Consider the following 26,835-nt stretch of genomic DNA (forward strand, 5'->3'; position numbering starts at 1 on the left):
CTCATTTGTATCAAGATTTTAAAAAATTCTTTTTAAGATTTTAAAGGTATAAATAAAGCTCTCTTTGGCTTTCTATCTTCAAATTAATGAGCAAATAAAATAGATAAATTAAATTTTATAACAGTATTTAAGATATACCATCAATTATTATGAAGTTGATTTGATAATTTTTTTGCCATTGATAAAGTTTGCATACAATAATTCAATACATTCTTCTATTCAATAAACACCCTTCTTTATCAATTATGGTTATCATCTACAACTTGATACTTTTGACTTTTTAAAAATTGATAATCCTGTGGTAGAAGATTTGACAAATCATTTGTTAGACTACATGGAACAATAAAGGTCATATTAAAAAAAACTCAAGAACAACAAAATATCAATATATATGCCTATCACAAGGAACAACCAAAATTCAATGTGGGTGATAAGACATGATTCTTTTATTGCAATGTTAAGACTACTTGTCTTTGAGACAAGTTGAACTATTATAAATTTGGATTTTTTCTTATTTTTGAATAAGTCAATTTTGTTACTTATTGATTACATTTATTGGAATCTATAAAGATCATTTTTATATTTTACATGTCTCTTCTTAAGCCATATAAGACAATGAATATCTCAAAAAGAAGACAAATGCCACCTCCTCCTCTAAAAATGAATAATAATTAAGAGTTTGAAGTAGAAGAAGTCTTAAATTCAAGGCAATGCCAAAATAGGTTAAAATATCTTGTTCATTGGCATAGATATGATATTAGTGAATGCACATAGAAGTCAATAAAGAAGCTTGCAAATGTAGTAAAGAAGGTTGAGGCTTTTTATCAAGAACATCCATCAAAATCAAGATGAAGAATTGCAAGATCCATAAAAGTTGATAACCTCTCCTTGATGAATTCATTCTTAGAAGGAGAAGTAATTTCATAGACATACATACTTATTTTAATATTTATCTATATAATTAGATAAAAATAAATAAAAATAGATTTATTTTAAAATATTTTATAAAAAAACTTCCTAAAAGCTATATAGATATTGCTTTGACTTTATATATGTTTGATAGTAGGTTAGAAACTTGGTCAACAAGTTAATCACATGTTCATAGCTTGTGGAATAAGCTAATTATGTGGTATATATATAAAAAAACTTACCTTACAAGTTAAAATATGTATCTTACAAAGTTAACACGTTTTGGAGGTCCTATAGGACATCACCACGTAGCTTGTAGTTAAGAGTATATATAGAAGTAAGAGTGAAGCCTACTTCATTCTTATCAATGCCTTTCTAGTCCTTAGTATTATTTTGAAGACTTTCTAGTCTTCTTGATTTTGACAATAGCTATTCTAGTTTAATACTATATCATCTTTGAGTAACTTTTTAATTCTTTTGAGTGATAGAAGAATGTATTGAGGATTTCTTTTTCCAAGATTCATGTCGTTGATATTTCTTTTCTAATAATGAGAATTGTCTTTCTTAGTACATCTACATATAATATATTGTCATGATATAACATGGCTAATGAAGAAAAGAGAAAAGAAAATATTATAATATAAAAGATCTCATTTAAAAATATTATAGCTAATTATCTTTAAAATATAGATAATAGTCAAAAAGATAGTAAAACTAAAGGATGCTAATACTATGTTTTACATAATAGGCTTCTACTTACTTTGTAAGACCATAAATTAGGAAAAATATAATAGATTGGAAAATTAAAAAATATAGATAAGTGAATAAGAGAATTAAGAATAGATTTTAGCAAAATTTACCTTAAGAAGCTGAAAATTAATATCTAGAAAGAACCAGTTGTAAACTTGAATCAAAATCAGATCTTTTTGCACAAAACCACATACCTATAGTAACTCTAAAGTTTTTTGGTAAATTGGAGGGCAAGATTTGATAGCAGACTTAAAAAGAGATTATTAAGCATTAATTTCATATTAATTAAATCAATATTGAGTTTTTGAAAGGATTTCAAAATTAATAATATTCTTGGTTAGTTTATATTTTTAGAAATAAAAATATATTTATAAATTTGAGGCTTTCTTGAGTTTTGTGGTGTATGTATAAGTGTATTTTGGATAGTGTATTGGTGTACTAGTTGTTAATATGTGTGCAAATTTTGAAATCAATCAAATGGTTAGATCAAAGTGTGTAAAGGTTTTTATAGGTTGACGTCTCAAAAATTGGAGTTCAAGGATTAATGAGTATTTCTAAGATTTTTAGCAATTACCAATTGGATTGAAGTAATTTTTTTTGTATAATACTAGATTTAGTTTTTAATATTTTAGGTGAAATTTAGAAGAAATTCAATGGTTCAAGAAAGAAATATTGGTACTAGAAGTTTAATATTCAAATTGGAGTAGGAGGCTGTTTAAGACTTAATTGGATTATCTTGAATTTCTTTCTATTAGTAAGTACAATTGATTTCATCTTTCTTATACTTATTTCTAACTAAGATATTAAAAATTATAATTTTTTTGAATTTATATCAATAATTCAATCATTAATTATTGAGGTTCCAATTTGCTATAGGATCTGGTTTAGGGATTTTTCGACCATTTGGTTAGGACTTAGAATTTGGTCTAAGATTTGATTAGAATTAGGATTTGTTTGGAATTTTGTTTAAAACTTGACTAAAAATTAACTAGGATTTGTCTAGGATTTGTTTACAATTTAGGATTTATTTAGGATTTCATTAGGGCTTGACATAGGATTTAATTAAGATTCAATTAAGATTTCAATTAAGATTTGATTTAAGATTTGGTTAAGATTTATTTAAGGTTTTAATTAGGATTAAATTAAAGTTTATATTTCTAGTATTTTAAAAAGATTCTTTATTATTTCTTTAAAAGTTTATATTTCTAATATTTTTTTGAGATTATTGTTATTTCTTTAAAAGTTTATTTCTATATTTATTTAAGCTTTCTTATTAATTTTCTTTGAGTTTAATTTGGAACTTCTTTTTTTTTCTCTTATAACTTCTTTTAAATTTATTTTGGATGGTCAAATTTTGATCAAGATTATTAAGGTCTATTTAAGATTATTCAAGATTCTATTAGACTTGATAGGATTGTTCTTGTATTTCTACTTATCTTCCATAGTTAGGCACCCAATGCATTCTCAAGTAAGAATACATGTAGTATAACAATATTTTTTTCAATATTGCAAAAATAATCTTTTTAAAGATAGAATAGAATTTTAAATTTAGATTGTGTTATTTATCTACTATTTTAAAATTATATTGTAATTTTAGAAAAATTAACATTCAATTTTTTTTTCATTATTTTTGAATTTTATTGTCATTTTATTATATACAAATGTTTTTTTTTTACTTCATGTTGATCTTTCTAAAAAATAGAACTTTCTAAAAATTTTATTAAAACAAAAAATATTCAAATATATAATGCATTTTTCATCATTCAATTTTGAAATACATTCTTCTATTATTCATTTTAATTTATTATAAAATCATTCCATATGCTCTACAAGCATTTTATTTTTAGCATTTTTGTTCTAATTTCTTTGTTACAACAGCATCAATGAAAAATTTGCTAGTATTTTGCTTGATTTCTAAAGAATTTCATCAAAATAAATAAATAAATAAATAAAATCCTTTATCTAATTTCTCTCTTTTTGTTGGTTTCTCAATTCCATAATTTTGAATAAATTAATGATCCACATCATTATAAAAGCTTTCTTTAAACTTGTCTCATAGCTCTTTTGGATATATAAATAAAATTTGAAAAAGAATGATTGCAAAAAATGTTCTTAATTACTTCCATGTTTTTATTTTTTTATGAATTTTTAAGATTTTCTTTATGAATTTGTTGCAATGCACCTCTTTTCTATTGACCACTATATCTTTCATTTCTTCTGCCTTCATTCTATTGTTTGACATAAAAATTGCAACCTCATTAGAAGTTGGAAGTTTATAATATCTTTTATTAACATCTTTACTAAAATAAAGATGCATGTATATACTATCAATGCTCTCTTTTCTTTTTTTCTTTTTTTGGAAAATATTTTTTTAAGCTTGTTGACAAAGTAAAAAAAATGCATGATATTCTTTCAAACATTTTTAAAGCTCCCATATTATTTGAATTGACAAATTGCATTATGCACTATTCTTATTTTATATATAATATTAAAAGTATAAATATAAAGTTTCATATAACTTGCTTCTACACCTTATTTTGATAAAAGATTATCCATTTGATGCCAAAGCTCTCTAAGTATGCAAAAGCTATATAGACCATATCCTTGCAAGATAGTATTATCAACTTTTGCACCAAGTACTGTAAATGTATGTACAACATTATATTATTAAATAGTCTTTTGAAACTCCTTGCTTTATTAATCTTATCAATCAAGTAGTTGTATAATTGATAATGGAGGACCTTCAAGAAGTAAAAGTTTAATCTTTCAAAAAAAATAATATGTAGCAAATTATAGATTTGATTTTATTAATAGTATTATTTTTTCATCTATTTAATAAAAATCTTTGTAATATAGATATTAAACGTCTATATTTTCAACATTATAATAACCTTTTAATCTTTTTTTTTATTATGATATTCATGACAAAGTTATTCTACTTGTTTACCAATTTTTATAATTACATCCTTTCTTTAAGCTCTCTCTCAATTTCTTTAATGTTATTGTATAAGTGCTATAAGAGAGAATATTTTAACTTGTCTTTGTATTCTTTCACATTTTTTATGCTATTGTTGAGCAATTACTCTCCAATTAATTCTAATCATTTTCAAAGCTAGATTGCTAACAAGACAGATTCAACTAGACCAATATAATAAACTTGGTATCAAAAATTAAAATTAAAACAAACTTGTAAGTATCAAAATTTTACCTTCATAAAATTCTAATAAAACCACATTGCTCAAGTATTTGAATATAATTATATAATACTTAAATAAAAATGAAGACATATAACTTAATTAATCAAATTATAATTCCATAATATTTTGATAATATATTATAATAATACAAAAATAAAGATCTTATATCTATATATCTCTATTAATTATATTTAAACAAGTAGAGTAACCTCATAATTGAATTTAAGAAGTCTTTGTACTACAGGTATAAAAAAAGCAAAGATTTATTGTTGAAGAAGTTTGATAGAACAAGATCAAAATTTTGATGATTTCCATAATAAATCAAGCTCTATTTAAAGTTACATCCTTCCTAATATTCTCATGTATTTACTCAAGTTGGATTCAGAGGGATTCATATTCAAAAGAATTATCTCTTAATTTGTATTTTTAATGAAAAAAGATTCATGACTCTTATATAATCTAAATTCATTCTTGGAAGTATTTATAGCTAGATTTTAAAATAGTGATTAAAAAATGGTGCTTTAATTTGATTTTTGCATTATAGAAATATTATTAGAATTTCTGAAATTTATTTAGAATTTATATAGAATTTAAATAAGAAATTTTTAGAAAAAAAAATCTAGACTTTTGTAAAATTGAGTTTTTTCCATCTTGGGAGCTATTATGAAGAAATAGAATAAGATTTGAAGGCCATACAAGTATCTTAGGCTAATTAAATATTTTAAAAAATTATGATGAATTTAAAATTATAAAAATATTAGCTTTACTAGTAGAAAATAGGAGGACTAGAAGCTAGTTTAGTCCTTGTAAGAAGGGAGGTGCACAGGTGCCACATAGATTGTAGCACCTTAAGTGTAGTTAGGAGGATAAGACTAAGGCCTTGTGACCTCTCTTAGAAATCCAAATACATTGCATGTGAGCCTTCATGAGGCTCAAATCCTTAATCTATAAGTAAGTTGTCTTTCATGTAAAATATTTTTAATTAAATTTTTATTTATTTACTCACTATCTTTAAACCTCCATAACTTATTCATAATAATTTAAATTTATATATTTTTTATATTATTAAAAATCTAAGAAAATTAAAATTTTAAAAACATATATTTTTAAATTTTTATTTTTATTTTTATTAAATAAAAACTCAATAAATAGATTTTGATTAAGTTTTGGATTTTATAATTACTTGATTTTATTTATTTCACATGTTTTGTATTTATTCTTCTTTTTTTCTTGTTATTTGCTTCTTTCACTTCACCACCAATTACAAATAATTTTTAATTGAGACCATCTTGTAATTTGAATCGATAGATAAAATTTACTTTCATATATATATATATATATTGTTGAATTCTCAAACCTTACTTGTAACATGGATTAGAATGATAAAGCCTTTTTAAATTAATTTTAATATCGAATAAATAATAATATCAAATATTTATTATTAAAAATACCAAAAATAAATTTATTAGAATAATTCATTGTAAAAGCTATTATATGTAATAATTATTTTTTCAAAAGATGCCAAAAACAAAGATTTGATTAGAAAAGACTAATCAAATGTCATGATGAAAACTTCTAAGTTTCTAGAAATTTATTTATCAAACTTGAAATTTATGAAATTGATATGATACATTTTAAATTTCTTGTTTAGTAAAAGAAGACTAGATATTATTAAAAAGAATTATACTTATATTATAAAGAATCTAAACACATTAGCCACCATTGTCCAAAGAAGCAATGTAATCAAAAAATAAAGAATATGGTTATAAAAGAGGATAATATATTAAAAAATGAATTTTTCTAGCTATAATAGGAATTACATGCTTAAAATCTACTTTAATACCTAATAAAGATTCTATTCTCTCTTTAGATCTTTCACCTTATTGTACAATAAATGTTTGCTTAGAACCAAAAAATTACAAAGTTTCTAACTTATTAGATTTAAAAGCCTCAACTTATTTTATAGAAAATATTATATTATATATATATATATATATATATATATATATATATTTAGTAAAAAAAGTAAGTCCATACATATAGAAGTCATAAATGATTGTTTGTTATTTTTTGAAGATGTAATCCATAAAATTATTTCTATCAAGATAGAAATTAATAGATATAATGGCTTAGTAATAATTGATGTTTTTAAATCTCCTTAAAATTTAATCATTTTAAATTTATTGCAGCTAAAAAAGTATAATCTTTGAATAGACTAAATTTTTTAGAATTTCAATTGTTTCTATAGCAATTTTGTATCATAATATAGTCATTAGGTAAAAAAAAGAATAGTTATATTATAGAAGAGCTTAAATAAAAATATTATAGAAAATTATCTTTAAAATATAGATAATAGACAAAGAAGTAATAAAAATTAATAAATATTGATGTTGTATTTTTATATAAAAAATAATTTTATTGACTTTTTAGGACTATAAATGAGGCAAATAAAAATAGATATGAAATATTATTTATACAATTATCTTTAAAAAAGAGTAAAAAATATTTAATAGTAAAAATTACCTAGGATTTGATTAAGCTTCATTAGGATTTTAATTAATAATTTAATTAGGATTTAATTAGTGTTTGATCTAAGATTTGGTTAAGATTCATTAGAATTTTATTTAAAATTAAATTAGAGTTGATCAGGATTTACTTAAGATTTATTTATTATTTTTATTTTTAAAATTTATTTAGGATTTTTATTATTTTTTTAAATAAAGTATATATTATTACTTTATGATTTTATTTTCATATTTTTTAAAGATTTTTTTATTGTATTTCTTTGAGATTAATTTATGATTTTATTTTATTTTATTTTATTTTTGTAACTTCTTTTAAGTTTTTTTGGATTATTTTTAGTTTAATTAGGATTATTAAAAATTACTTAAAGTTTAATAAGACATTGGACTTGATGGATTGTTATTGCATTTTTACCTTCTATAGCATTTTCAAGCAAGAATACATGTAATATGATATCAATTGTGAATCAAGGTTGAAACCACATCCAAAGGCATAAACTTATACATCTTTAGTAATTTAAGAGTTTTTTATTTGATTAAAGAGAAAATTTTGAAAGAAGACTAAAGAGAGGTACTTTGGACATTAATTTTGAGTAATTTGAGTTTGTATTGAGTTTATAAAGGCTTTTTATAGTTAAGATTGTTTAAAAATGACTTTGGATTTTTTAAAAAAATAAAGAGCTTTACTTTAGAATTTTTTTTAAAATTGATAAATGATCTATAGATGAAAATTTGTAAATTGTATGATTAGTCTTGTATTTAATTTATGCAATAAGTTTGAACTTGATTTGATGATTTATTCAAAGGTTTTTGAAATTCAAACATATTGGAATTTAAGAAATTAGAGTTTAAAGGACTAGTGAAGATTTCTTGGTTTTATAATAATTTGCCAATTGGATTGAATTAAAATTTTGAATTATTATAATAGATTTGATTTTTAATATTTATGAAAAGCCTAAAATTCATTAAATGGTGAAATTAAGAGACATTGGCATTGAAAAATTGGCATTGAAAAATTCGCATCAAGTTTGGAGAAGGAGACCAAGCAACATCCAAAAAAATTTAGAATTAATTTATATTTGATAATTCTGATTTTTTTAAAAAAAATTATTTACTGTTAACTTAATAATAAAAAAGAGCAAAACTTTTGGTATTAAAATTTATAATTATATTATTAATTATTGAATTTTTAATGTACTATAGGATTATTTAAGAATTTATTTCAGATATAAGATTTAATTAGGGTTTTATTAAGGTTTGATTTAAAATTTAAGATTTGATTGGAATTTAATATATGATTTAGGATTTTATTAAGATTTAGTTTAGGTTTTAAGATTTGATTATGATTTGTTTAAAATTTCTATTTTTGATATTTCTTTAAAATTTCATCATTATTTCTTTAGAATTTTTATAGAATTTGTTATGATTTCTTTAAAAATTCTTTAGGACTTCTTTATATTTATTTTATAATTTTTTTAAGTCTTAAATTAGATTTAATTAATGCTTGATTAAGTTTATAAAGCTTTAATTGAGGTTTATTTAGGATTCTACTAGAGTTGATAGAATCTTGTTGTTATAATGTCCATTTTATCTTCCATAGTTAAATACTTGGTGCATTCTCAAGAAAGACTTCAAATAATATAATTACATGTTTAATTCGCAAAACATGTGTCTAACTTATAAGACAAGTTTTTTATATGTATACTACATATCTATGTTGTATCACAAATTATCAATATGTACAACACGTGGCTAATTTATTAGCTAAGTTTTCAACCTATCCATCACCAACAAACACATATAAAGGTAAAGCTACGTCTATGAAGCTTCTAAGAAGCTTCTTCACAAGATATTATCTACTTTTATCTACTTATATCTACTTATATCTACTTATATCATCTAAGTTATTATTGGAATAAATATATATGTTAATAACATTATCTTTCTTTCTAAGAATGACTTCCATGAGGAGTAATAATCACATGTTGAAAAAGTTTAAGATGCAATGAATTATATTTATCACATACTCTGATCTTTATTCATTTTGAAAGTAGATGATGGGTCTTATCAACCATTGATCGTATTCTAAAAGATCACCTTGATATTTGGACATTATTAAGGCCTTCATAACTTCCTTCAAACAAACTATTTGAATTACTATTAGAAGTGGTTTTTACCTCCAATAATATCACCAATCATTGAAAGTCTCTTCCAAGGTTGTGATATCAAAATTTTTATATATTACCATCTATTTGAAAAAATGTGAGGCACGGAATTGACTCACTTAGATATTTAGTACAAAAAAATCACTTACGGTGCTTAAAATCACAAATTTTGTGAGTTAGTAGAGAAATTCTTAGACAATTAGAAAAAATAGAAATACTAGTATAAATCATAATCTATTGTAGAGGTTCTTAATAAGAATTCTCAAGAGGGTTTTTTTATTAATAAAGCTAGTATTAGATTATAATCCAATAAGGATAGTTAATTATTATTGATTTTTTTATTAAAGTAGAAATAAAAAAAGAATCTTAGATTCAAAAAAATCCAAAAATAAAATAAAAAACAAAATAAAACAATAATAGTTTGTTACAAATAAAATAGAATGAAAACATTGAATAGAAAAAGATAGAAAAGAAAATAGAAAAAATGAGAGGAACTAATAGATAGAGAAAATAATAATAATAATAATAATAATAATAATAAATTTCTTTCTTTTGCTACTAGAAAGGCCGTGGTTGAGGGGATTTTGAAGCCATAGTTAATTGAAGAAGAAAAAATCCCTATATAATCTTTGGTCTTTAGAAGAATAGAACCAAAATTTCTATAAAACCTATCTTTGATTATAGAAAAATTAATCCCATTAATTTTTTAAAAGATAAGAGATATTTTAAGATATAAGATAAATTTTAAAATGTAGTCAATTCAATTGACTAAGAATCAAAGAAAATAGAATGTTTAGATCTCAATTTTTATTATTGGAAGGATGGGAGGAGATTTAAAAAATTGTTAGATGATAATTTAAACTCTAATTTTGATTATTACAAAGCAGTTAATTTTTTAGATTGTAGACGTCAAGGAAATCAAAGTCCTTAGCATTAATATAGATAGAATCTTAGAAGAAGAAATCAAAGTCCTTAAAAGAGATGATGACTTAGTTCTACATCTTTGATTTCAAAATACTTCATCAAGAATTATATTTGGCAATAGAATTTTTAATTATCTTCTTATACTTAGTAATTGGTATAAAAACTCTTCAAGAAAATTCTTAATACAAGAATTCAAGTAAAAACTCATAGATGTATCATACAAAGGAAAAGAGTCCAAAAAAAATAAAATTGGAGCTCATTTAAATTAAGAAGAGGTTTTTAGATATTGTGATTTGATCATAAAATATCAAGATGTTTTAGCTTGGTCATATAAAAAGTCAAAGGATATATCACCTAAAGGGGCTTGAGATATATAAGAAATTCAAAAGAAGAAAATTTCTTTTGATAAAAAAACAAAAGAAGAAAGACTAACAACCTAAAATATTATTACTATTGCAAGATGCCTAGAGAATGGATTTCCTTAGTAAATTTGATGTTCTTTGATTAGGTCCTTATTTCATTTGAAAAATCTTTGACAACTTCTTATAATTAGAGATATTAAATGGTGATATTTTTCCAACTAGAACATCAGAGAATAGATGTAAGAAATATAGAATATGAAAAAATCATCACATATTGAAAAAACACTTTATACTTTTATTACTCAAATTGAGAGGGGATCTAATTATATAACTTAGCCAAATTTTATTTTTTTCCAAAAGAATTGGATCTTTGATTCATAAGAGAAACAAGAATAATTGTATGAATGGTTCTTGGTTCTACTATAATATTATCTCTTCTACTTATTAGGAGAGAAATTAAAACTTATGTAAAGAAAGAAGAATAAGTAAATAAATAAACAAGATTTATAGAATTTCGAAATAACTTGAAGTAATTTAACATCTTTGAATTGTTACATAGTTGGCCACAAAAGTAATTATGTATGAAGTGATTTAGGTTCAAATTTGATTCACATAGTAAGCTATCTTTATAAATTAGTTTTAAAGAAGGAAAGTAGCCAACTTGCACAACCTAGAGGATAGGTAGGCTTCTATGGCTTTTAATCTAATTCTTTTTCTTTAAAAGAGGATTTTTTAATATCAATTTTTAGATTTTTTTATTTATTTCTACATATTTTAATTTTTCTTCTTGTCTTATTTTTTTTCTTTTTTTCTACTAAAAAATTATTTCACCTTTTTTTAATAAGTAGATTAGTTCTTCAATAGTTTTTCTATCTTGAGACAATTAGAATTAAAAATATAAAAGTAAAATTAATACTAACCACAATCTTTTATATGAATAATTTATTTTGGACCTTTTGCAATATTTCTTCTATTCTTGATAGAATATTAAAACTAATAATTACTAACTTAGATAAGGACTTCCCAAGTAGCAAGAGCTTTTGAATTCTTTACTTCTTTAAGTTGTCCTAGATGGTCACTATATATAAGTCATGAAATTGACTCACTTAGATATTTAGTAAAAAAAATGAACTTATAGTACTTAAATCACAAATTTTGTGAATTAGTAGAAGAATTCTTAAACAATTAGAAAATATAGAAATACTATTACAAATTACAATCTATGGTAGAAGTTCTTAATAAGAAATCCTAAGATAAATTCTTTATTAATTTAATTAATATTAGATTATAATCCAATGGAGGTAGTTTATTATCATTGATTTTTTATTAGGAAAGAAATCAAAGACGAATCTTAGATTCAAAATAATTTAAAATAATAAAAATAAAATAGAATGAAATCATTGAATAGAAAAAGATGGGAAAAAAATAGAGAGAAGAAAAAGAACTAATAAAGAGAGAGAAAGGATATATATATATATATATATATATATATATTTTCAAAATTCTTAGTAATAGATGATGATTCCAATTTTTTAGGCAAGAGTTATTGAAGTCCAACAAAGTACACTTCAAACCTCATTCATTATTGTCTTATTTTATTTTTGTACAAAGAATAGAGCTCTCCAAAAGGTGAAGGCAAGTACATTATTTTCCACTAATTTTGCAACAATCACTATAAGCATGTGGTGGCAACTATGTTGAAGGCATTTCCTATTGTCACTTGATGCTTAAGTATTGTTGATATTGTCCAACTCAAGATCAGGGCTTCTAGTTTTTTCTTATAGTGTTGTATGCTTCTTGAGTGTTGTTTTTTTTATTTTTATTTTTTCATCAATGAATCAAGATTGGCATGCAATAGAATTGGAGCTTGGTTTTTTAGTATTCTTAGTATTGGCAACTACTTTTTTCTCTTGTTATTTAAGATAGAATTGCAGTACCATTGATGGATTCTTGATTGCAGCAGATGTGTGGTGGTTGCCAACACTTCTCAATTTCTAGTTGTTAGTATTATTTGGTTGTGATGGTTGAGTTGATTTCATTTTGTTGTTAATCGAGTTGAAGTGGTGTTGCTTCTTTTTGTACATAGTAGTTAATATTATAGTCCTTGTAGATTGAAGAGACACTCTTTGAGTAGAAGTGGAGTAGATTAGAGGATGTTATGGAGATAAGGACATAGTTGTACTTCCTCAGTTTGTTGTAGGATGCATGATCTTTTATTATTTACATTACTTTTTTTCTTTATCTTATTCAATGTCTTCTTGTACCAATGATATAAATCTTAGAAAATCAAAAGATTAATACATTCTTGTGTCATTCAAAAAGATTGAAGAATTACTCAAAGATGGTATAATATTAAATTAGAATAGCTATTACCAAAGACAAGAATACTAAAAAGTCTTAAAATAAGACTAAGAACTAAAAAGGCATTGATAAGAGTGAAGAAGGCTTCATTTTTGCCTCCATATGTACTATCCAACTGAGAGCTATGTAGCGACGTCCTATAAAACCTCTAATGTGTGTCCAATTTGTAAAACACATGTTTTAACTTGGAAGATAAGTTTCTTATATGTGTGCCATATTTTTAGCTTATACTACAAGTTATTCATACATGCAACACATGGCTAACTTGTTGGCTAAATTTCTAACCTATCAATCAACTATAAACATGTATAAAGTCAAATACAAATCTATAAAGCTTCTAAGAAGCTTTGCCACAAGATAATATCAAATCCACATATATTTACCTTCTATCTAGTACTACTTATCTAAGTAAATATGTATATCCATGACATTATCCTCATTTTTAGGGACAAGTTCTACAAAGAAATGGTCATCATATATTGAGGAAGTCGATGATGCAGTAAATTATATTTGCCACATATTCTGATCTTTATTCACTTTGAAGGTGGTTGATAGGTCTTCTTGACAATCAATAATGTTCTATTCTAGTGTAAGAAGACTACCCTATTATTTGATCATTGTTGAAGCCTTTGTAATTTTTTTCAAAAAAAACATTTGTAAAATCATCAAGAATTGTTTCTACCTTGAATAAAATCACCAAATATGAAGAATTTCTTTTAAAGTTGTGATATCAAATGCATTATATCTTGCCATCTATTTCAAGAAGAACATGTTAATCTTGAGGATCTTCATTTCTATTACATTGTCTTGAAGGTTGTGACAATTGCAATGTCTCATGTAGTAAATCAGCAAACAATAGCTCTTGAATTAAGTCTCTTAGTTATTGATTTTCTATCTCTTTAGCACTACAAATACATATAAATTAAAAATAAAGATAGAAGATAAAATGCAATCTTTCATAAATAAAAATTTTTTAATAGCAAAGATTTGCTATTCTTCATCTTAATTTTAATAGATATCATCAATCAAAAGCATCAACCTTCTTTGTTGCATTTGCAAGATTCTTTGTTGGCTTCCATGTGTGTTTACTAATATCATATCGACATCGATAAACAAGATATTTCAACCTATTTCAATGTTGTCTTAAATCTAAGACTCATTCTACCTCAAATTTTTAATTATTATCCACTTCTATAAGATGAGGTGGCATTTGTCTTCTTCTCAAGATATTCACTATCTTATATGGTTGGCATATAAAAACAATAAGTTATTTACCAATTAACAAATTAAATCAATGTATTATCATATTATCATCATACATATATCACCATATATGTTTCACTTCTTATATATTTACCAATATGCTAAACAGATATATTAATGGATTTATCATATGATAATATTGTATCAACTAAAATGAGTACATAAGATTTTAAATGGTAGAAAATCATATTATACAAGAGATTTGTGTAAGATTACAAATATTTGTATGCCATGATGATTATGAACACTTTGTATTATCATAGAAGATTTGTAAATATTGTGAAAATTCAACTAATTTATTAATTAAAATAATAGATAAATAAACAAACAATAGATAAATACCACTTATACTATATATATATATATATATATGCATACATACAAAATAGATGCATATTTATACATATCATTGAAAAGATCAAATTCTTTTAAAACATCATTTATTACATGTATGAATATGTTAAAAACATGTATTAATTTTAATAATATAAAATTTATTTAAATATTACTTATTTTACATATAAAATTTTTTTTATCTAAATCTCTTATTAATGTATTAAATTTTTATTTGATAGGAATTTAGATAATGAACTTTGAAAGAAAAATTAGAAACCAAGAAATTTTAAATAATGCAATACAAAATTTAACACAAAATCTATTATCCTATGAAATAAATATTTTTTTAATAGCTAATAAATCCTTCAAATTATTTTATAAATAAATTTGATTTAAAATTAAAAAGTAAAAATAAAAATAAAAAACTTCTTTTTATCTTTACCATTCATATGTTGCAAACCAATTCAATAAAAATTTGTTTTTTATTTTCCTAGCGCATGGGTTTTACTGCTGAAATTGATATAATCCGAACCTTGTACAAATAGTTGGTGCAAAAAAGAGACGTTTTTACCAATCTAGCATAACATCTACACTCTCATGAGTTATAAAGGACAGCATATAAATCTCATGTTCAGTATTCTTGGCCTTGTTTACAAACATGACTGCAAAATCTATCGAATGCTCTGTTCGAATATGGCAATTTACTTACCAGTTAATAACACTACGCTCAATCACGTGGTCTCTTTACATTATGTACACTGCCCTTATATATTACCATATTGAGATTTCCCTTCGATTGATTCTCAAAACCAACAGCCATCACAGAACTATCGTCACGGCTTGTTTTTTTACAGCATAGAAGACTCTTCCAAATGATGTGCCAGAAGTTCGTTGTTTCAGAATTTAACCAATTAATAGTGTAAACAAGAATAAATAAATAAATAAAAATAAAAATAAAATCAGAGAAGCAACTAAGTGGGGCATAATTTTCATTCAAACAATTGGAGACCTTAAAAAATGTAAGAAACCTAGAAAGATCTTAGGGAAGACTATCGAAGAACAGTAAGAGAAACAACAGAAGAAAAGAAAGAAGAGGAAAAAGGAAAAGGGGAAAAAAAAAAAAACGTTAATACTAACCTAATTGCTAAATCATGCAGAAAAGGAACCCAAAATCGTCAAGTCCCATCGCATCATCAATCCCAGAATGTAAGCTTCACGAATTAAGCACAACAAGAACAGCAATGTACATTGAAACTGGGTGCAGCGACTTCAAAGCGCTACAGTTCCCAACCACTGGACTGGAACCATCGCAAAAAATGCTGTTGCATGTTCAATAACGCTGTAACCATTGCCTAGCAATGATTGAACTATATCCCAGCTAGCATTCAGTGCTTACTGGTGTGTCACAAAATAAACAGCTCGTAACATGACGATTCTATCAACGATTTATAGGTCAATGACTCTGGACAATTTCTGTATGCGATTGAGCAGGTAATCTCCCTGCTTGATAGTGGACTGATACAGAGCATTCTTCGCATCTGGTCTGTTGGTTTCGAGGACGCCAGCCACTTTGTCAATCTTACAATTCAACCTTCCGGCAGCAATAAACCTTGAAAGTTCCAAGTCCAGAAAATTGACGCTAACACCGAAAGCCTTCGCCATAGCATCCATGGTAACGCTCTTGTATGACTCGAGAAACTGCGAGTAAGCTACTGAACGCACTTCACGCATGTAGAATCGGATGTGTGGATGTAGGTACCGGTCAAGTCTAATTTGATCGGTCAAACCTGCAAATGCCACAAAAAATGTTTCGTAGTGACAATCGTATAGGGCATTAAGAAAGTCGGAAAGATGGTTAATCTTCCCTATTACGGTAAGGATCTCTGGAGCATCCACCACTTTCTGCCTCAAAGCCACACGGTCCAGAGAGATGATGCTGGTAAGTACGGAGTAGAAGATAAAGGTATCGTAAGAGAAAAGCTCGGTGGTAGTGAACGTTGAAATTGAGTCCAAGAACAAATTAGCTGCTTGCTTGAAGTTCCGGGTTGCCATACAATACAATCCCTCGTACACCTTCAATCTGTTTTTCCGCTCCCAATCACCGCCCTCGTCAAACAAACTCTTCGCCTTCTCAATATTACGCAAAATTAGAGCAAAATCGAGGTGAAAAAAACCAAGGCGAAGGGTATGGAACACGAGGTCCATCTTTTGTCCCACTGCCACCGTCTTCGCTTCTGTAATTTTCAATTGTTCCAACGAATTTTCCTTGTCACCGATACGGATATAAAACAGCGCCTTCGCCAGGAGTGCCTCTCGCACCTCACTCTCACCCAAATTTTCCTCCGCATCCGCAATCTTGTCATCAAGTCTCTTCAACTCCTCAGCGTTCTTCGCGTTCATCGCATCCACACACCCCTGATCGAGCTCCCAGCCAAGTTCATGACAGTAAAACTGATAAAGCCCGGCCATGTCATCCGACTTGATGAGAGCCAACACTTCCTCCTTCAACGACGCCTTCTCGATGTCCTCCACATCGGGAGACCGCAGCAGAAACAGCTTCTGCGCCAGGGACAGCTTGGAATCCTGCGTGGCTTCTTTCTCCTCCATCCCTAAATCTGCTTCAATACCAATCACCAACGTTTAGGGTTTGCAACAGCTAATTAGGTTTCAAGCTGAAGATACCTCTCACCCCCCCCCCCAAAAAAAACTGATTGTGACGGAACCCCAACAACCAGAAATCAACCACAACCAGCCCCAACAGCTCGAAATCCGATTGCGATGCACTCTCCCCTTCACTCAATCGATCGATCGCCCATGGGCTATGGCGGACAGAGGGAACGGGAGATTGCAATGTTGCCAGAACAAATGAGAAATTTTGCTCCTACTTGCAAGTCTATGTTCTTCTAGCAGAGAGGGAAAGTGGCCTTTGTCGTCAATCCGCCCTTAAATGAACAACAATCGTCGAAGCCACGACAGCACCCCAAAGAAACGAACGAAACTCGTCGTCGCTTGTGTCCTGTTGCTGGAAAGCTAACCCAGTGATAAGTGATTCCTATTGATTCATTCACTTTTGGTCGCTCATTCAGTTGGTCGTGTTTCTATGAAAATTTCACCAGGTTGGTGTAGTCTCGTACTTGCTACTTTGCAATGGCTGTGTGCCTTTGTGCGTGTAAATGTGATTGAATGAGTTTTTTAAACGGAACTCTATATTACAAGTTTGTCATGATTTTAGGGCGAACGTACATTTGTGAGATATGCCCAGGTGTTAAGTTTGTGATATTTGTATGTGTTTGTGAGTACAATAGTAGTGTTTATATGATATCGAATTTTGAGGACAGATTCACAAAATGGACTTTATATATGTAGATGCAAATACAATGACAGTCGTAACTGAGTGTGAAATCAGTAATCTTGATTTTAACTAGAAATTATGATGAATGTGAATATAAATATATATATATATATATATATATATATATATTATAATATAAATTAAATTTGAAAGTGAATTAGATTTTAATATAAGTTAATGATGTAGCAACCAAAGTATAAGTCCAACAACATAAATGGAAGAGAGAAATATGTGGATCAAATCATTTGTTTCTTAAGTTTGGCTTTTCAATGTTGAGAAGTAATCTAAACAATAAATCCAAAATTCATAAGTGGTTTTTTATGCTTGGTTGAGAGAATGGATATGGTAATACGCCTTAGTTATATAATTTTACACACCACAAGTGCATACCAAAGCAAAATTGCTTCATTAAGGTATGTCTCTTAAGCTAAAAGACAACAAATAGAAGTTAGTGGTTTGGCAAGGGTGAAGAGGGATGAAGATATAAGAAAGATTGCATGAGATTTGCAAGTATCCCAAGATATTATTGTACAACTTTTTGAGCACACTTGAGTAAGTTGAATAGTAAAAATTGTAATCTTGGTGGTAGACCAAGAATATTCATTTTAGTAGATCAAAGAGCATATATACAAGCAATTACTAATGGTGGCTTTGAGGCACCTAAAGTAGGCATTTATATGAAAAAGGACCTACATTATTGTATGTGATTCCATTGTAAAAAGGATATTATATCAAACATGCTTAAAATCCAAAGTTAAGCAAAAGAAACTAAAGCTCATAACTAGTCAAATAATATCAAGATTATAATTTGCAAAATGTTATAAACATTAGACAAACAATGACTGGTCACATTTTATATACTTTGATAAAACAAAAATGAATTGACTTTATCTCTAATGGTAGTAGCTAGTGCTTGATTTGTAATAGAAAGTCTATAAGTATAAGAGATGGTGACGTTTGGAGGTGGAGTGATGATGTAGAGTTGTATGACCACAAAAGGCCTTAGTATGATAGGCAAAATTGAGAGAACAGCATACTAACATCTTTACAAGAAAGTTTTAGAATGCAAGTTGATGTATACATTGCATGCATACAATTTGAGTTTTGAAAATGTGATTATTCAACCCTTCAATGATTCAAAGAAAATATCCAAACTTGTGACTTTGTGGTTGAATTTATAAGAATTTTTCTTCTCAAGTTGCCAATACAATCTCCTAACCTCAATCCAATTAAACATTTATAAACATTTCTCAAATGTTGTTTGAACCAATTCAAGACCTCTCCAAAAGAAATGTTAGAGTTATAGACTTATATTTAATATTGTTAAACTTCAATCACTCTTGATGAATGTAAGGGATTATATAGAAGCATGCAAAAGTGTATTTGAGTCATAATTAGGACTAATGGTAGATGGAAAAACTATTAGATCTACCTTAGATATTGTGATCATAATTGAATTTAAGCCCTAGATTCCTGCTTATTTTTTTTCCTTTAATATATGTATAATCGACTTTAGTCATTGTGCAAATATACTCTATCATTACAAGAGCTATCTTCTCCAATTAATGGTATCATTTTTAGAACATGTGTTTTTCCTACATTGATTTTGAATTAGATCAAACTGAATTCATACTAAGTTCTATGACTATCATTGTAGGTAAAAGAATTCACAAAATAAGCAAAACTTGTAAGGTAACTTTTTCAGAATGACCATCAGTGATCTGCTGATTAATTTTCCTCATTTGCCCATGAGAACAAGATAAAAGATAATCTGAAATTAACCTTCGTGTACTGTAAGGTTCAAATTTGGAATAAGTTGGTGAAAACGAGAATCTTTTAAGAAATAACATAAAAGCTTAGAATCTGTGAGAGTTAGAATAGAAAGAATAACTTTTTGATAAGAAAATGCCAATCCTAGAATGCAGCAATCTCCATATGTAACTGGAGTTATCTATTGAGCCTAAAAAGCTGCAGGCTTAACTCACAGTCAGTTCAAGAATATGATACCACAGGTCTTATCATCAACAAAAGAGCTTCGAACAAAAGATATCGATTTTAAAATAAAACCAAATTACAGATGTGCAGCTTTGCACTCTTTCGTACAACCTCCATTCGGAAACACTTCAGAATCTAAGGAAAATATCAAAACTCTCAGCTTATCTAAAAGGAAGCTGAAAATGAAACAGTGTACTCTCTGCAAAATAACAAAGTATTGACAGGAAGCTGTTACCCCCTCTTCCTTTGGACTTGATATGCCCGCGTATAGTAATATACACAAGTCTAGACTACAATTTTCTTGAATAATTTCTCAAATGCTCAGAATTCTTTTGTAAGAAAAAATCATCCTCAGGCAAGGAAGCTGTGGCTTCAATATCCTCCTCTGGTCTCTCCTCCCTGTGTTCAATGGGAGCAATGGAAATACGGTTATTGCTAACTACGTTTGTAGCCCACCATTGCTGAAAGTCTTTGGATCTGACTAATTCACTAACTGCCTCTCCAGTCATATCAGTGGCCTTGTAATCACTGCCACTCAACGGCTTGCGATCTGGAGTCTTATGAAAGGTCGAGTAAACTTCTTTCCGCCGGGGAGGAGACGGAGACGCCAGGTCAGCTACAGGCGCTGCGTTCATCAAATGACGATGACAAAACGTAAGCTACGGAGGATGACAACATCGCATACTCTGTTCTAAATAAGTTGATTATTATTATTATTACAATATTATGATAAGGTTCTAGCTTGCAACTCATGGCTGTTACTACAGAGACTATGTACATGACTATGACTTTTAATACAATGACTAAGAATTTCCTCTCAAGGGCAATCTCGCCCCATCACTTAAACCACATGAAAATCTTTGGGTCAAGGATAGTTCCTAATCAGGCAAGTGGTCAAATGTCCCAATAATAGGTCTAAAAAGAATCAAAACACCACCCTCTTTGATATTCAGCACCCACTTTGGTACCAAATAGCATATACAAGAGAATCTAACCAGCTTGCAATCCCGTTGTACCTATTTGCAATGTTTTGAGGATGGCAATTTTGAATTGCTCATCGTACACAGTATATATGCTTCAGAAGACAGTGTTTACCTGCAAAGTGTCTTTTTGACAGAGCACTGACTTGCTCCCACCTCGTCAGGGCCTCCTTCCCGGGAAGTTTCTGCAGAGAATTTGCCTGAGTTTTAGTCATTGGCATCTTGTTGACACTTCGCTTCGAATGGGATCGAAAGACATCGTGTCTTTGCAGTCTTTGCCGTCTGTTCTTCCGTAAACACAAGAGGTCAGTGAGAAAACTTCCAATAAATATAGGCTATTGAGCCTGATACCTCTTCCATCATCAGGTAAATACTTAGCACATGCCTCCCTTCCAAAAGGCTCCAAAGTTCCAAAATAGACATTTCTAAACTACCTCACCTTTTTAGGTTTCTAGTTTCACAAACAACTATCTACTAGAATGCAGGAAAATCACCATATTTTAGAGGTGTCCTGCTGCAGAAATTGACGATATTCGGCTAACATTCCTGCACATAGAAAGACTCAACTACAGAAAAATAATCAGACAGCATATGCATACCAATCGATATTGGTGAAGCTTGGTAAAATAAACTTACTTGAACCAGAATTCTTGTAGCTTTTCTCCTGCCCACGCAAGCACTCCTTCTGAATTCCAATAGCTACACAACAGCAGAATCGTCAATAGTGATTCCCTTCGGAATACACCATGATGAACAGAGAGTGTAGGAGTAGCATGCTTACTGGGACCACAGACGCTCAAGACCTTCTGCAACTTCGAGGTTCTCTAGAACGTTGAAGAAGTTCCCTAAAATCCATGTCGCTGCTGATCCTAGTGCAAGTGCTAATATAGCAAAAACGATGTCGTATGAGGACTGCAACAAACACAATATATTGATATCCTATATTAGCTAACTAACAGCACAGTGAAAAAAATAAAAGATAACTATAGATGTGACTACATAACATAGAAGCAACAGGGACAATAACTCATTGACGTAGATTTTTTTTCTTTTTTGATAATTTTTACGTAACGTAATTGATTTCCGATGATAAAAGAGATAAATCAACCCGAGGGAGCAATTCTGAAATCCTCACAAAATCTACAATGAAGATTTACAAGAATCGTTGAAGAGAAACCTCTTGTTGGGTGTACTGATATTCTTAAGCCTGAACAATGATTAGGTGAAACTAGCACCTGAAGAAGCATGACACCACCAATGAAACGAATTGCCCACTTCACAAATTTAGCAACACCAGTATCAACACTTCCATCTTCAGCAAGTACCACTTTCCGCACTCCCCAGAAGCCAACCCAAGCACCGATGAGAACAACACCAAGAGCAAGGAATACCGCTATCTGTTCACATTAATCAATCAAAAGTTAACATCCAACATAACAAAGACGTTGTACAGAACATGGAGCGTGGTTGTGAACTCTCACAAGTCACCTCCTAATTGTGACTGTATCGAAGATTTTCGTAACGAATGAAAGGCTTGTGAACCAACATAGAGCCAAACATTCATAAACTGAGACAAGCTGAGGGTAAGAAAACCTTCAAAATCAATCACCGTAATTTGAAGGCTTCCAAGACAGCGAAATAGTAGAATTGCGGTTCATATTGTTAAAAGATGGAAATGAGCAGTCCTTACAGGGTTGTACATATCATCGCTAAGTCCAAACTCCTTGAGAAGGGTGCTGACGAGTACACTGAAATAGTGAATAACTACAGTTCCCATCCCTAGCTGCAGAACACAAAACCAGTGGAAAAACTCGGCTTACACATTTCTCACAATCAAATAATAGAAAGTTCTGGACGAATATCTAAGTGTAATTTTCGAGACTGATTATCCTGGAAGTTCCTTACACAATAAGAACACTTGACTAGGTTAATACAGCTCCGATCATCAGAGAACAAATGCCAAGACATACCAGCGAACCATAAAGTAGAAGCCAGAGTGAACTCCTGCGCCCAGTTGGTAGCAGCTTCATGCCCTGAGAACGTCACAACCAATACCTTGTGTCAGCGAGTCAAGAGTTACAAAGCACACTAAGAAAGCAGACATAAATACACAGTAAGATCTGGACCAAATGAGTACCAAATGAACAAAAGGAAATAATACCTGCTTAATATTCCAAGAATTTCATGACTTAATCCGGCATTATTATCAACATTTTCTCATGCATGCAAATCCACAAAAGATTCTCAAAAAGCTAATGTTACGAAAGGTCTTATTACGTCATAAGGTAGGGCCTTTCAGATTGTACCTGATACAGTAGTACAATGATCACCAAGAAGACGCCCAAGGTCATGGCACTGCTGTAGTAAAATGGCACCCAATCGCTCACCAAAGGAGCCAACAACATCAACATCATCCCCAAAACCAAAAAAGCAAATCGAAAACCCTGGCTCTCTGCAAAAACGACATAGTAGTTAGACTTCCGTAGTTAAAAAACAACATCACCATCGGCAAGACCGCATCATGGCATCACAAAACCCTCACAGGAGCTAAAACTCAGATGAAGGTGATATTGATGATTGATCCTGAAAGCATATCCATATGATTAAAGATTAAACTTGCATGAAGAAATCTAACACTAATAAGAAAAAGAGCGCAGCACTGAAATCAAGCCTAAAATTTCATTGCTAAGGATATACAACCGTCAACTAAGCGTACCTTCTTCGGCGGATATACTCAGGGAAACATCTGTATGAGAATCGGTCAATCGAAGATCGACATACTTGGTCTCAAAAGGAGACGCAGCTCCAGACCAGGAACCCTTCTCAAGAGCTCGCCAGCTCTCCCTTGAGCACTGCGCCACTTCCATCGACCCATTCCTGCAGATGATACATCATCGTGATCACTTCATAAAGCTGCAAAATAATAACGTTTCGCATGCAAGGAAGAAAAAACATTATAGACAACAGCATACAAAAGAACAGTACATATATGATGTAAAATCACATGTATTCTCCAAAAGAACGCAACGAAGGTAATAGTGCCGTAAATAAGAGTCTGAGAGAATTTTAAAGGCATCAACAAAGTAAATGAGAATATGCAGAAGTGTCCAGGTCTGCGACAAACACTTTTCGCAGGGATCATCTTTTTCCAGAACCATCCGAATAGCAAGTATTTGGACTCACCGATGCATGCACACCTCAACTTTAGGAGGAGCTGGCCTGTACGCAGGAGTAGCTTCAGACTGCACCTTGACTCGTGTGATAACTGCAAATTTTTCGATATTTGAAAACCGAGGGATGCCATGAATTCGAACTCGCATGCACGCCACAAGATTCCCCGGTTTCACTCCCGGTGAAGTTTCCACAAAGACGCCATCAGCCAAAGGGTGTAACGTGATGGATTGGCCTGCTGAGACATCTGCCATGAATAAAACCACTTGTTGGTAACGGTGCAGAACAGCAAGAAACCTTACCAGAATTATCGTTGTGAATTAAGCTTCTTTCTTCTTCTTTTTTTCCATTCATCATAAGTCGTACCTAAACCCCCCTCAATGCCAAAATGCAACAAAATTCTCAGCAATTGACGAAAACCGCTCCAAACACTAAGACTTTTGTCCGTCCAGTCATCATTCCTAAACCCTAAAACTTAAAACGCTCAAAACTGATTTAAATTCTCTAGCCTGAGTCTCTCTGTCCACGAAATACCCACAAACTCTGAAGTTCAACCCACCTCACCCAAGTCCACCTGCCACATTATCATACCTGGGAAAGGATTAACTCCGAGCCTGTTACTCGCCACAACGGCTCTCCCCAATACTTGCATCAGCAACGCCACCACCAGCGCCCATACAAACGGGCCCCAAAGGACGACCTTCATGCTTGCCGCCCTTCTCCGCTCCAATCAACTCCTCAATAATCCAAACGATCAATTCCTCCTCCCTCTCATACAACCAGCCCTTCCTCCCACTCCACCTCCTCCTATACCTCCTCCTATACCTCCTCCGTCACTGCAAAACAAAACAAAGCGAAACACCACAATAAGAAAGTAACCAAAAAAAAAAGTACACAATGCGCAACACAACTATTTCTTTGAAAAAGTGAGTGAACAAACAGGTGGCACTGACGACGACGACGATCTGCAACTAGGGGACGATTGTTCAAAATCCATCAAAAGTGCCCGAGTCAGTCCCAACCCAATTCAGCGACACGACGAAGAATAATACTTGAGTATCACGATGCAGGAAGGAGGGATGGACACAGATTGATCTAAAGATGTGTGAAACAGAGAGGAAAAGAGAGAAAGAAAGAAAGAAAGGGCAGATTGAACACGACGACGACGACGACAACGACGGAGCTACACCTCTCTCTCCCTGATGGGGCTGAGCAATCGCCGACTCTCTCAGTTCCTAGTTACAAACTGTGTTTGTATTTTCTTCCTAAAATTTATCCCACAACGCAAATTAAGAAACTAAGAGGAAATCATAAAGCTCTTTAAATTTTAAGGAGAACGTGCGACGCGCGAAGCGAGGATCACGACACATGCTTTCCTCCGTCGTCGGGCTACTCCAAAAACTTCTACGTCGTCGTCGTTTTTGCTATGCCGCTCTTTCAAAGTCGTGAGTGCGTGCGTGAGTGCATGTTGTTGTAGTTGTTGGAGCCTTCTTTCCAAGATGTGGTCCCACGAACAGAGTTATTGTGTGCATGTATGTATGTATAAATGTTTTTCTTTGTCAATTTCCAATAATAGAAAGTGAAATTTGTTAAGAGAATTCTAGTTGCCAATTGTTTGTTTAGTTATTTACATAAATCAATTTATAAAATTCCCAATAATTTAAATATATGCACCACATCTATTATTGTCGCTAAATATTTCTTTAATATTCAACATAAGACATATGTAACATTAATTCAAAGAATTGCATGTTCTTTTAATTAAGTTTGCTGATTGTTTCTTCAAAATTCGAATTAGAGACATTAACTGGTCCAAAATCTTGTGATATTTTAGACAGAGCATGCAATTCTTGAATTTCATATTGCATATATTTTATGTTGTTAAATGTACAGAAATGTATTTGATTCTATAGTCATCTTAAATTCATGATAATCATGTTGACAAATTAAAAGGATCCATCACCACAACTTTTATTATTTAAATATTTCAGATTTATATTAAAATTATGAATTGTATTTACAACTAACAAAATCACTAATGATTTAAGTCTTCAATTCTTTCTTGGTCCTTTTTTTCAAAATAATGGTGGAAGAGTTTATATAAAAAAAATTACCTCCAGTAATAAGCATAATTACCATACTTTTTAATAAAATTTACAATATAAGAGTAGAATATATTGCAAATAAATTTTTATATAAAATATTTGAACAGAAAAATCCATTTTTCATAAAAGAAGAGAAAAACAGATAGAACATAAAAGATAATGTATTAAAATATCATCTTACAAACACAATAGCTTGCTTTATCGATAAGTCTTGGGCAAACTAAAGATTTTTGTAATCAATTTTTTTTAAAATTTTTTTATACAAAACCGTTCTATTAATACACATATGTTCTATTATAACACAGTTATGATTAGAACCAACTCTTTTTAAATTGCTTTTTTAAGACATCTTTTAGTCTAAGTAAATTCTTTCACTTCGGCTCTTTGAATTATAATAATGATTTTTGCTTAAATATCTATATTTTGGTACAAAAATAATTTAT

General features: G+C 29.5%; 2 protein-coding genes across 8 annotated transcripts; both read right to left on the minus strand.

Annotated features, from left to right (window-relative positions):
- Window positions 1–16,009: 16,009 nt before the first annotated feature.
- Window positions 16,010–17,841, minus strand: LOC112289937 (26S proteasome non-ATPase regulatory subunit 6 homolog). 3 transcript variants are annotated; one of them, XM_024535696.3, is made up of 2 exons: window positions 17,675–17,841; window positions 16,010–17,404 (listed from the first exon to the last, which is right to left on the minus strand). In XM_024535696.3, exon 2 carries the CDS (start codon window positions 17,394–17,396, stop codon window positions 16,236–16,238), a length of 1,161 nt encoding a protein of 386 aa, XP_024391464.1. In that variant the 5' UTR covers window positions 17,397–17,404; window positions 17,675–17,841; the 3' UTR covers window positions 16,010–16,235. The 3 variants fall into 3 exon arrangements, with proteins under 3 accessions (XP_024391464.1, XP_024391462.1, XP_024391463.1); XM_024535694.3 differs by having other exon boundaries at window positions 17,539–17,678; XM_024535695.3 differs by lacking the exon at window positions 17,675–17,841 and adding an exon at window positions 17,522–17,668.
- A 2,334-nt stretch (window positions 17,842–20,175) lies between these two features.
- LOC112290031 (uncharacterized) lies at window positions 20,176–25,714 on the minus strand. Of its 5 annotated transcripts, none has more exons than XM_090254859.1 (12): window positions 25,477–25,611; window positions 24,879–25,123; window positions 24,300–24,534; window positions 23,833–23,993; window positions 23,423–23,568; window positions 23,087–23,149; window positions 22,807–22,899; window positions 22,352–22,513; window positions 21,898–22,028; window positions 21,753–21,815; window positions 21,232–21,398; window positions 20,176–20,761 (listed from the first exon to the last, which is right to left on the minus strand). In XM_090254859.1, the coding sequence occupies exons 2-12, from the start codon at window positions 24,991–24,993 to the stop codon at window positions 20,427–20,429; spliced, it is 1,671 nt and encodes a 556-aa protein (XP_090110985.1). In that variant the 5' UTR covers window positions 24,994–25,123; window positions 25,477–25,611; the 3' UTR covers window positions 20,176–20,426. The 5 variants fall into 5 exon arrangements, with proteins under 5 accessions (XP_090110985.1, XP_090110984.1, XP_024391681.1 ...); XM_090254858.1 differs by having other exon boundaries at window positions 25,310–25,520; XM_024535913.3 differs by having other exon boundaries at window positions 24,879–25,714.
- Between the last annotated feature and the right edge of the window lie 1,121 nt (window positions 25,715–26,835).

The sequence above is a fragment of the Physcomitrium patens genome, chromosome 12, assembly GCF_059467195.1.
Source record: "Physcomitrium patens ecotype Gransden chromosome 12, ASM5946719v1, whole genome shotgun sequence".
NCBI classification, from domain to species: Eukaryota; Viridiplantae; Streptophyta; class Bryopsida; order Funariales; family Funariaceae; genus Physcomitrium; species Physcomitrium patens.